General features: G+C 40.0%; 1 protein-coding gene across 2 annotated transcripts in view; it reads left to right on the top strand.

Annotated features, from left to right (window-relative positions):
• Positions 1-12,843, top strand: part of LOC115093338 (fibrous sheath-interacting protein 2-like) — a 561,966-nt gene that overhangs the window by 407,158 nt on the left and 141,965 nt on the right. For both annotated transcript variants that reach the window (XM_029604965.1, XM_029604966.1), the window contains one exon: positions 10,653-10,762. In XM_029604965.1, coding sequence (XP_029460825.1) covers positions 10,653-10,762 — 110 coding nt within the window. The remainder of the gene's footprint in view (positions 1-10,652; positions 10,763-12,843) is intronic.

Below are 12,843 nucleotides of genomic sequence, written 5' to 3'. Positions count from 1 at the left end.
ACGTATCGAGTTAGCAAGGACTCGCTTCAGCTGTCCAAGCTACTCTGCCTCCTCGGACTTACCAGGAGTACCCGCTCCTTGGGGGCCTCGCTCTCTTTTCTTTATTTCAGATTGCCGACAGGAACCGGTACTCACTCCTCGAGGGCCAATGTTCCTGAACACTCTGAAGATTCTCTACTGCCTGGTAGCTATCGCAGATACAGACATTTGTGAGTTACTATCACTCTCTCAGAGCTTTCCCTGTAACCAAAAAGGTTACAGGTTTTGAGTTTCAAAAAGAAACTCAAAACCTGGCTCTTTACAAAAGCCTTCACTTAAAGTTTTCGCTCAGAGCCACGTCCCAGAACTAGACTCATTCACGCATTTCATAATCACGTTAACCAGATGTCTGATGCCGCAACTCTTAATTGTATTTCTTGGTCTCATATTCCCAATCGTTAAATTTACAGCATGCTACACCAATACCTTTTAAGTCAGATGTAACCTCAGCTTTGAAGTCTACAAACCTTGAAGATGTAACCGTTAGTTCTTGTAGATTTAAACATTATTCTGAAGATGTAAACTTAGATTTTGAAGACTGTAATCTGTAAGCATTTGTATTCATTGTAAGAATTTGTATTTATTATTTAGTTATTTACATTGATCTGTTACCACTTGGTCCTGTTCTCTACTTTACCTCAAGTTCTAAGTTCCTACAAAGTTAGCCTTGTTATTTTATACCCACTTGTTTGATGTAATTTTCCAATATTGGTTCTGTGTAAACCGAAGTGGTATGTACTAGTACATGAACTCCGGTATATAAAAGCCTTTAAATAAATAAATAAATAAATAAACCAACCAACCAGGTACTCGCTCCTCGAGGGCCTAACCCTTTCCAGCTTCTGAGCTTCATTAAGACCTTATGTGAGTTTTGTCATCCAGTCCTGCCTATGTACACTGCATACCATGTCTACTCACTAACTATAGTTTCTCTACAGCTCAGCAACCCTGGGATCGCTGTTCCAGTACCTGAGGGACTTCAGCCCTGCCAGGCATATCAGCTCACTACTGCCACCTCTGGTGTTTCTACTAACCTGTCTAATTAAAGAACTATCTGTGTCTGTCTCCATGTCCAAGCCTAGCCGGTGGTCCCTCTCAGGATATACTCCTGAGGGCGCAGTCATCTACCATTGGCCCAAAGATCCACCTTTCTACATTCCTCTACAGCTGAGTGTCCTCTCCAAGCAGTCCGCAGATAACAGATTGCTACTCCTTTCCCATCAGGAGCCTTCAGCTACAGATTCATATCAGATTGCTACCTCCGCAGTCTATACCTTAACAAATTGTTTACTACTTCTACAAGAGCATAGCGTAACAGATTGCTAACTCCTCCCCTCCGCAGGAGTAAAACCTAACAGATTGCTAACTCCTCCTTCCACAGGAGCCAATTCATAACAGATTGCTAACTCCTCCTTCCTCAGGAGCAGAAGCATAACAGCAGGACAGCAGGCTTGCATCTCACGTTCTAGTAATCAAGGTAGCAGAGATTGAAGACAAGGAGTCCAGGATGAACAGAAGGCACAAATGAATGGTAGCATCTTGGAATAAGGACCGGTTCTTGGTTCACAGTGGTCAGAACAAGAGTGGCAAAGAGACAAGCATCATCTTCACAGAGCTAGCATGGTAAAGACGGATCAGACATCAAGCTGGATTCTATAGATGTGAAGATGGAACTCCAGGAGAGTAAATAGACAAACTTACAAGCTCCACTTGCTTTTGGATAAGCAGTGGAGTCAGGAGGACTCAGATGAAATTAGGAAGTCCAATGAACATGGCTCAGTCAATGGAGAGTTGATCCTGGAGGCAACTTTTACCTTATGAAGATGGTTGATTCAAGGTTGAAGAAGGCAAGTATGAAGAAGCTTGGGATTGCTGCTTCCAGGCTTGCAAGGCCAGATGAGAGAAGTCTCTACAGCTTGGTAAAGAGAGAGTTGCATCGTGGGAAATCCATGAGTTATTACAGGGTTTCACAAGGTGGTGATGTCGTTCTCAGAAGAACTTGCTGGTCAGTAGGTGTCGCTGTGGCACTTGTGCAAGGAACTGTTTTGTTGAAGGGGATACCCAGATGACTGTGAAGATGATGTTCACTTTAGGACTGAGTCACAGAGCCACTTGAGGTGGATGAAGCTTCAAGAGACAGGCTTGAAGACAGCAGGGAATTCTGATGGGTACACAGTGAATCCCCACAGATAGGTCAAGAGCAGCCGATGGTGAATGTCCTTGCAGAAGTAAGTCACTGGTGGAAGAAATAGGAGTTGGCGAATGCTCACTGACCTCATAGAGCCATACGGAAGGCTTCCTGGGGTGATGGACTGAAGATAACCGCATGGGTTCTCATGGATCCAAAGATAGAAGAGTTGAATCACCATGTGGTCTCAAGGAACATAAGAACATGCCATACTGGGTCAGATCAAGGATCCATCAAGCCCAGCATCCTGTTTCCAACAATGGCCAATCCAGGCCATAAGAACCTGGCAAGTACCCAAAAACTAAGTCTATTCCATGTTACCATTGCTAGTAATAGCAGTGGCTATTTTCTAAGTCAACTCAATTAATAGCAGGTAATGGACTTCTCCTCCAAAAACTTATCCAATCCTTTTTTAAACACAGCTATACTAACTGCACTAACCACATCCTCTGGCAACAAATTCCAGAGTTTAATTGTGCGTTGAGTGAAAAAGATTAGTTTTAAATGTGCCACACGCTAACTTCATGGAGTGCCCCCTAGTTTTTTTATTATGCGAAAGAGTAAATAACCGATTCACATCTACCCATTCTAGATCTCTCATGATTTTAAACATTTCTATCATATCCCCCCTCAGCCGTCTCTTCTCCAAGCTGAAAAGTCCTAACCTCTTTAGAGTTTCCTCAAAGGGGAGCTGTTCCATTCCCCTTATCATTTTGGTAGCCTTTCTCTGTACTTTCTCCATCGCAATTATATCTTTTTTGAGATTCGGCTACCAGAATTGTACACAGTATTCAAGGTGCGGTCTCACCATGGAGTGATACAGAGGCATTATGACATTTTCCGTTTTATTTACCATTCTCTTTCTATCAATTCCCAACATTCTGTTTGCTTTTTTGACTGCCGCAGCACACTGAACTGACAATTTCAATGTGTTATCCACTATGACGCCTAGATCTTTTTCTTGGGTTGTAGCACCTAATATGGAACCTAACATTGTGTAATTATAGCATGGGTTATTTTTCCCTATATGCATCACCTTGCACTTATCCACATTAAATTTCATCTGCCATTTTGATGCCCAATTTTCCAGTCTCACAAAGTCTTCCTGCAGTTTATCACAATCTACTTGTGATTTAACTACTCTGAATAATTTTGTATCATCTGCAAATTTGATTATCTCACTCATCATATTTCTTTCCAGATCATTTCTAAATATATTGAAAAGTAAGGGTCCCAATACAGATCCCTGAGGCACTCCACTGTCCACTCCCTTCCACTGAGAAAATTGTCCATTTAATCCTACTCTCTGTTTCCTGTCTTTTAGCCAGTTTGTAATCCACGAAAGGACATCACCACCTATCCCATGACTTTTTACTTTTCCTAGAAGCCTCTCATGAGGAACTTTGTCAAACGCCTTCTGAAAATCCAAATATACTACATCTACCGGTTCACCTTTATCCACATGTTTATTAACTCCTTCAAAAAAGTGAAGCAGATTTGTGAGGCAAGACTTGCCTTGGGTAAAGCCATGCTGACTTTGTTCCATTAAACCATGTCTTTCTATATGTTCTGTGATTTTGATGTTTAGAACACTTTCCACTATTTTTCCTGGCACTGAAGTCAGGCTAACCGGTCTGTAGTTACCCGGATCACCCCTGGAGCCCTTTTTAAATATTGGGGTTACATTTGCTATCCTCCAGCCTTCAGGTGCAATGGATGATTTTAATGATAGGTTACAAATTTTTACTAATAGGTCTGAAATTTCATTTTTTAGTTCCTTCGGAACTCTGGGGTATATACCATCCGGTCCAGGTGATAACCTACTCTTTAGTTTGTCAATCAGGTCTACCACATCTTCTAGGTTCACCGTGATTTGGTTCAGTCCTTCTGAATCATTACCCATGAAAACCTTCTCCAGTACTGGTACCTCCCCAACATCCCCTTCAGTAAACACCGAAGCAAAGAAATAATTTAATCTTTCTGCGATAGCCTTATCTTCTCTAAGTTCCCCTTTAACTCCTCGATCTTCTAACAGTCCAACTGACTCCCTCACAGGAACCAGACTGCTGGCGCTAACCTTTAAAAAGGAGATAGAGCAGCTTTTAAACTAGAACAAAGGGGAAAGCCGACAGTCGCTCAGCAGCGCATGGTTCGGAGAGAGGTATCTTTAAAGGATACTAATGATGCATTAGAATTAGGGCATCCCGACAGTGAGGTTCCAATAATTAGAAAAGTAGTCCAAGTGCCTGTAACTAAAAACTCACCTGAGCTAAAAAAATTCTAACTTATCCCTATCAATTAAAAAGCAGAATAAAAATACAAACAAAAAACAAACTTTGAAATGTTTGTATGCTAATGCCAGAAGTCTAAGAAGTAAGATGGGAGAATTAGAATGTATAGCAGTAAATGATGACATAGACTTAATTGGCATCTCAGAGATGTCTCTGGAAAGAGGATAACCAATGGGACAGTGCTATACCAGGGTACAAATTATATCGCAATGACAGAGAGGAGCACTCGGGAGGAGGTGTGGCGCTTTATGTCCGGGATGGCATAGAGTCCAACAGGATAAACATCCTGCATGAGACTAAATACAAAATTGAATCTTTATGGGTAGAAATCCCTTGTGTGTCAGGGAAGACTACAGTGATAGGGGTATACTACCGTCCACCTGGTCAAGATGGTGAGATGGACAGTGAAATGCTAAGAGAAATTAGGGAAGCTAACCAAATTGGTAGTGCAGTAATAATGGGAGACTTCAATTACCACACAAGGTAAAGGAGTCGGTGGAAAACCACAATAATAATCTAGTAACAGTAATTTGTGGAAATCGAAATATTTATAGTTATTAGCCTAAGAAGGTGTCAGCAAGCCTGACGTTATATGTCTTTATGATAGACACTAACCGGTCTACTCAATCATTCACCTTCATCATTTTTTAATTCTTTAATACTGCAAAAAATATTTTTATAGAACTTTTTTTCTTTTTAATTTAAAAATCCTCCATCCGTGAAATTCAAGATGAAGTAGACTCTTATCAAGCAAAACATTCTTATTGCCCTACACAGGCCGGTGTTTCGCTAACTCAGCTTCATCAGGGGCATTTTCAAAGATTGTTTTAGCGAGAGTCAGTTACCATTCAAACAGGGACAAACGTCTCGACCATCTTGTCAACAGATTCCAATTCTCCTGTTGACAAGATGGTCGAGACGTTTGTCCCTGTTTGAATGGTAACTGACTCTCGCTAAAACAATCTTTGAAAATGCCCCTGATGAAGCTGAGTTAGCGAAACACTGGCCTGTGTAGGGCAATAAGAATGTTTTGCTTGATAAGTCTACTTCATCTTGAATTTCACGGATGGAGGATTTTTAAATTAAAAAGAAAAAAAGTTCTATAAAAATATTTTTTGCAGTATTAAAGAATTAAAAAATGATGAAGGTGAATGATTGAGTAGACCGGTTAGTGTCTATCATAAAGACATATAACGTCAGGCTTGCTGACACCTTCTTAGGCTAATAACTATAAATATTTCGATTTCCACAAATTACTGTTACTAGACTTCAATTACCCCAATATAGACTGGGTAAATGTATCATCGGGTCACACTAGAGAGATAACGTTCCTGGATGGAATAAATGATAGCTTTATGGAGCAATTGGTTCAGGAACCGACGAGAGAGGGAGTAATTTTAGATCTAATTCTCAGTGGAGCACAGGACTTAGTGAGAGAGGTAACGGTGGTGGGGTCGCTTGGCAATAGTGATCATAATATGATCAAATTTGATTTAATGACTGGAAAAGGAACAGTGTGCAAATCCAAGCCTCTCGTGCTAAACTTTCAAAAGGGAAACTTTGATAAAATGAGAAAAATTGTTAGAAAAAAACTGAAAGGAGCAGCTACAAAAGTAAAAAATGTCAAAGAGGCGTGGTCATTGTTAAAAAATACCATTCTAGAAGCACAGTCCAGATGTATTCCACACATTAAGAAAGGTGGAAAGAAGGCAAAACGATTACCGGCATGGTTAAAAGGGGAGGTGAAAGAAGCTATTTTAGCCAAAAGATCTTCATTCAAAAATTGGAAGAAGGATCCAACAGAAGAAAATAGGATAAAGCATAAACATTGGCAAGTTAAATGTAAGACATTGATAAGACAGGCTAAGAGAGAATTTGAAAAGAAGTTGGCTGTAGAGGCAAAAACTCACAGTAAAAACTTTTTTAAATATATCCGAAGCAGAAAGCCTGTGAGGGAGTCAGTTGGACCGTTAGATGATCGAGGGGTTAAAGGGGCACTTAGAGAAGATAAGGCCATCGCGGAAAGATTAAATGATTTCTTTGCTTCAGTGTTTACTGAAGAGGATGTTGGGGAGTGCATTCCATTGTGGGGGACCTGCTATAGATAGGGCTCATTTCCTTAAGGATGATACCTTATATATAGGGCTCATTTCCTTAAACTGATACCTCACGCATATCCAGCATAGCTCCCTGCTTCAACGGCAGGGGAGAAGATAAACAACCAATAAGGGCTGTATAACATAATCTGGGTAAAAACAAATAAGCATGGGTGTAGCTTGCTTATTGCGGCGGTTACTACTCCTACTACCTCTAACTAATCAAGCTAGATATTTCACTTGGATGCAGCTCCTCCACCGCTCTCTACATTAATGGCGGGGGTGGAAGGGAATTAGAACCAAGAGCTAAGAGAAACAGATAAGTATGGGAGAAGAAATGAGGGAAGCTTGCTGGGCAGACTGGATGGGCCATTTGGTCTTCTTCTGCCGTCATTTCTATGTTTCTATGTTTCTATGATGTTTTTGCTGGGGGGGCATATAAAGTGCCTTGATAGGCTCTTCTAATCGGTCTGACGGAAGTATGAGGACGTAGTTGGATGGTAAGATCAATAGGGGAGAGATTGTGTAAGGCTTTGTGAATTATAGTAAGGACTTTATAAAGGATTCTGTATTTGATAGGAAGCCAATGGAGGTTATAGAGGATAGGAGAGATGTGATCTCTTTTTTTTGTGTTCGTCAGAATCCTGGCGGCGGAGTTCTGCAGCATCTGTAGAGGTTTGATGGTGTTTACGGGAAGGCCGAGAAGCAGAGAGTTGCAGTAGTCGATTTTTGAGAGGATGATGGATTGAAGTACCAAGCGGAAGTCATGAAAGTGTAGGAGGGGTTTCAGTTTTTTTAGGACTTGCAGTTTGAAAAAGCATTCCTTAGTGATGTTGTTTACAAATTTTTTAAGGTTTAGATGGGTGTCCAAGAGCACGCCAAGATCTCTCACATGAGGCGAGTGAATAAGGTTGGCAGAATGAGAGGAGATTGGTGCGTTAAGAAGAAGGTTGTTGTCCTCCTGGGAGATAATAAGATAATGATATATGTTGTGAACCATTACGATGGATTGTCTTAGTGATGGTATACAAAACCTAATAAATAAATAAATAAATAAAATAAATAACTGAAAAGTTATCCAGCTAAATGGCTACCCAACTATATTCAAAGCCATATGCAGCTAAATTCTAGAATTTAGCCACATAAGTTGGGGCATTCCTGGATCAGGTGGCAATGAATTCCAGAGCTTAATTATTCTTTGAGTAAAAAAGAATGTTTTCTGATTTATTTTAAATGTGTTACTTGCTAACTGCATGGAGTGCCCCCTAATATTTCTATTATCTGAGAGAGTAAATAAGCACTTTACCTTTATCTGTTCAAGTCCTTTCATGATTTTGTAGACCTCTATCATATCTCCCCTCAGCCTCATATCTTTTCCAAGCTGAAAACCCTAATCTCTTTAGTCTTTCCTCATAGGGGAGCTGTTCCATCCCCTTTATCATTTTGGTTGCCCTTCTCTGTACTTTCTCCAGTGCAACTATATCTTTTTTGAGTTGCAATGACCAGAATTGTACACAGTATTCAAGGTGTGGTCTCACCATGGAGCAATACAGAGGCATTATGACATCCACTAGTTTATTCTCTATTCCCTTCCTAATTATTCGTAGCATACTGTTTGCTTTTTTGACTGCCACAGCACACTGAGCTGACGATTTCAATATATTAACCACTATGACTCCTTTCCTGGGTGGTAGCTCCTAATGTGGGACCTAACATCATGTAACTACAGTGTTTTTTGGAAGTGAACCCTCAGGCCGAGGGAAAGTTGGCACAACCTGCAAGGAGGAGCTCTGCAGGCCCAACCATCAGCAGGCGGACTGGCTGAAAAAAATGCTCCACAGGCACTTCAACAATACCAGCCTCATTCCCCTTAGGTTGATCCCTCGGGTGCTGGGGCCGACTGGACTTAGGCGCAGGTCTCTGTGAAGGTGAAGATCCATTGCAGAGAACATGATGTGGGCCAGCAAAGTAAGCGAAAGCTGAGTCTGGTTAGGCAGCAGTCTGGGCAGCTGGCAGGCAATCAGAGTCAGGTTCAGGCTGTGGTCAGAAGCGGCAGAGTACACTCAGAGACGAGGTCCAGGCAGAGGTCAGGCCATGCAGAGGTCAGTCAACAACGATAAGCAGGTGGAGGTTTGAGGTAGGCATAAATCAAGTAGTAATACTTGACACTGATTGTACTCAAAAACTGTGCATATATGATGTATCAACAATGAACAATACTTAAGCAAACATCATATTCATAAGCTGAAAAGTATTTCAGGCAAAGTAGACTATAGGAAGAATGTGGGCACCTCATATATCAAATGAGCTTCTCTGTGTTTTAAAAGAATGCTCACAAACAGGTATAGCGTTTCAGGTGCTATTAACCAGTCTGTTATATTGCTCAAAGACTGGATAACCTTCTTTTAATCATTGGTGGCCACACTCGACATTTTTCACATTTTTTTCATTTTTGATTATTTTTAAAGAGACGAGACACTTATCGTTGCATAACGTGATTTTGACAGCTTTTAACAACACCGGTCCGACCCGACACAGTACGTGTTTCGTGGGCTTCGTCAGGGGTGGAAAAATTCTGCGGTGTCTACAATACAAAGAAAGTTATGCTTAACTTCTTAAATGGTTAAATATCAACTTGTATCGCTGTTTACAGTTTCATACGTTCATAGGGTCTGTCCCGCTGTATATGCTGCTGCTCGGTCTCAGCTTTAGTGATAGCAGGATCCGCCATTGTTTAAACCAGACTTTTTCAAGTGATCAGTGACTTCTTAACAGATCAATAGAAAAAGAGGGAGGTGGGTCTGCCCGCCAATAGAAAATTAGAGCAGTGATGACCATTCGCTGTCATTTAAGTATTGTATAAATCAAGTAGTGTCAGGTCCAAGCTGGGGTCAAAAGCCAGAAGTCCAAACCAGGAGACAAGAAACAATGGAGGACAAGGAGCCAAAGGAATAAGAAGGAACACTGGAGGGTAGATGAGGAGGACTGACAAGGAAGATGAGGACTCGGGATGCCCAAACAAAACTGGTCCCAGAATAGATCGTTAGGGTACTTCACTATTTACCTTTCTCCATTGGAAAAACTGACCATTTAGTCCTTCTCCCTGTTTTCTGTCTTTTAACCAGTTACCATGCACAAGAGGACATTGCCTCCTATCCCATAACATTTAATTTCCTGAGGAGTTTCTCATGAGGAACTTTATCAAATGGCTTTTGAAAATCCAGATATGCTATATTGACCAGCTCACCTTTATCCACTTGTTTATTAACTCCAAAAAAATGTAGTAGATTGGTAACGTAAGACTTCCCTTTGTTAAATCCATGTTGTCTCTTCCTCATTAGGCCATATCTGTCCATATAGCCAGTAATTTTGAGGTCCATATTCAAAAGCCATTTAGACAGATAACATAATAGTTATCCATCCAAATGGCTTACCCAGCTATATTCAGCCCTTATCCAGCTAAATTCTAGCAGGGTAACTATCTGGCTAGAATTTAGTTGGATAATATAGGGGCATTCTGGGGGTGGGCATAAGGCATTCTGGGAAGGAATGGAGTTAGCTGCAAAAGTCAACTGGTCAATTTTAAGAAAGAGCTCAAGAGGTGATCAGTGAAATTATAGACTGGTGAGCCTGATGTCAGTGCTGGACAAAATGGCTGAGCAAGTAGGCCTGCACATGCCTAGAAAAACTAGCTTTTCCTTGACTTTCAAGAAATGATCTGCATTTTATGCCATCAATGACATCACCCAATTGTGTGGTTACTTCTCCTGTTGTCCTTAGAGAATATCTGTTTCAGTAAAGCAACTTAGGTTTCTGCTTTCATCAGGGAATGATAATTACAGCTAAGTAATTACAATTTATTCCTACCTGCAACTGTATAAGAGTAATCTACATGTAGTATGCTGTGTTTCATTAATTTGTGTTTATTGGTTACTGTAATCTACATTGTTTTCAATTATCAGTAAAGAATATGTACTTTTTAAAATGTACTTAATTTAGCTGATCTTATTTAATATGTGATATTCTTGATATGTGTAGAAAGAAGATTCTCCACCAGTAATTATACAAAGATCAGAAGATTCTATTCCACGTTGTGTTCTTGTGCCATCTCTGCATAGATCAGAAGATTCACCTTCATTTATCAAAAAGTATGCTACCTTAAATAGTCCTTTTCTTATTGCAAATATCTTAGTGGCTTAGAACAGAGTGAAACTGGAATATTCAGTCTACCAGATGCATGGAATAAGGGAGTTAATCCGTTTTATTGTATTTTTTCTAGACTATGATTTGGACATAAACCATAAATTCAAGTAATCATTTGGCATGTTACACAGAAAGCAGGGACAATATTTGACATTTTGCCATGTAGGCAGATTGAGGTCTATATTCAAAGGAGTTTATCCAGGTAATTTTTTAGTTACCAGGATAAACCCCAGGGTTTAAATTTCCCACCCCTCTAACCAAATCAGTTTTACCTAGGCAAGATATTATCCAAATAAAATGGGAGCATTTTGGGCATGTCAAAAGTTGTCTGGAAAACTTACCCAGATAACTGATATTCAGAGCTATCTGTGTAAGTTATTTGGATAAACCTGATCTTGGTTGTAGGAATATATTGTGTGGATATATACAACTGATTAAAAGAATTAAATCTGATAACCTTATTATACAAATTCATTCGTTTTAAGGGAACAGTTGCTTACATTTTTTATGAGGTAATCAATCAGCTTATTGTAGCAGCATAAGTATACAAGGTTTAATGCGGTATAGATATTTCTTTTATTTATTTATTTATTTATATCTCCAAGCCAAATTTTACACTTATGGCTAGATTTTAAAATGCCAGCACGCATAAAAACACGGAGATATGCATGTGGCCGCGTGTGTGCCATAGGGATTTTTAAAGGGCCCCAGCCACATGCAAATCTCCATGTACACATTGAAGACAGGCTCAAATAAAAAGGGGTGGGCCAGGGCGGGGTCTGGGCAGGATGGGGGCTAGCTGGGACAGCACCATTTTGCGCTGTCCTGGTAAAGCACGTGCCGGAAGCCGGCCGGTGTGCATAACATACTTCTGCTCGGAGGAGCAGTTAAGTTGTAAAATACAAAAATTTAAGGTAGGTAGGTAGGGTTTAGGGATTGGGGAGGAGAGAGGTAGGGGGTTAGGGACGTTCCCTCCCAGTCTACAACTTTATTAGACATAATTTTATGCTTGTGAAATTTCATCCAAATTCAAGTTTTTCATTTCATGGTGAGGTGCTGAGAAATGTCTGATATGGAAGAACAGTTTCTTCTCTTCTGTGTGAATCATAGTCTCATATGAAGTTGCCAAGATTATCTCGTGGATGAAGACTCCATCTTTGGTAGCTTAGCCTGCACTTTTTGGTTCAATCTGTGTGCATAGCAGCTGGCCTCAAGTTCAATTATGTAATCCTTGTTTAGGGTCATTGGTGATTATCCAACATGGTGGAGAGTAATCCTATAGTTATCTGGTTATGTATACTCAAATAACTTTAACTCTTCCCAGCTATATTCAAAATATAGCCATGTTAGTTAAAACAAAAAAAAAGTATAAGCCAGCAGTGGCCTTATTCCTCTCTTCCCAAATAATGGAAAAATATTGGGGGCCTTCACAGCCTGATACCCCTATTTTAAAAAATAGTAATATGCTACTGTTGATTCCCTCAACTGATATTGTGACATTGATTGGAAAGTATACTGTGAGGCTGATGTACTAAAGTATGCAGAATTGTACGCTATTTTGTTACCGGGACTTCTATGCAAATAAATCTAGTAGCAAATTAGTACAGTAGTTTTTCTACAGACCTTTTTGCAAAAGCTATAACTACATCTCAATGAGGTGAAATCACATATGTAAAGCTAATTTTATTTATAGTTTAATGATGTTTTAAGAGTTCATGAGCTGCTTTTCATAATTTTGCACTGCAGTCACTCCTTAGACTTAAATTTGCATGAAATTTCACAAGCATAAAATTATATGCAAGATAAGCCATTTGTGAAGTGCTTATTATCTTATTTAATGCACACTATTCACCCTTTAAATGTGCAAAGTGAACATTGTGCAATTCTTCAAACTTTAGTACTGTGAGGGAGTATATAGAAAACTCCCTCAGACTACATTAAAGAACTGGATACAGCTGTCTTGCCTGGTCCTCCTTAAAATCCAGACCCATAAGGAATCCTGGATGAAGGGAGTAGCCTCTCACCA

This window comes from Rhinatrema bivittatum, chromosome 6 (assembly GCF_901001135.1).
Source record: "Rhinatrema bivittatum chromosome 6, aRhiBiv1.1, whole genome shotgun sequence".
Taxonomy (NCBI): Eukaryota; Metazoa; Chordata; class Amphibia; order Gymnophiona; family Rhinatrematidae; genus Rhinatrema; species Rhinatrema bivittatum.
Note: the sequence above shows the minus strand (reverse complement) of the source record. Positions and strands in the feature narration are given on the sequence as shown.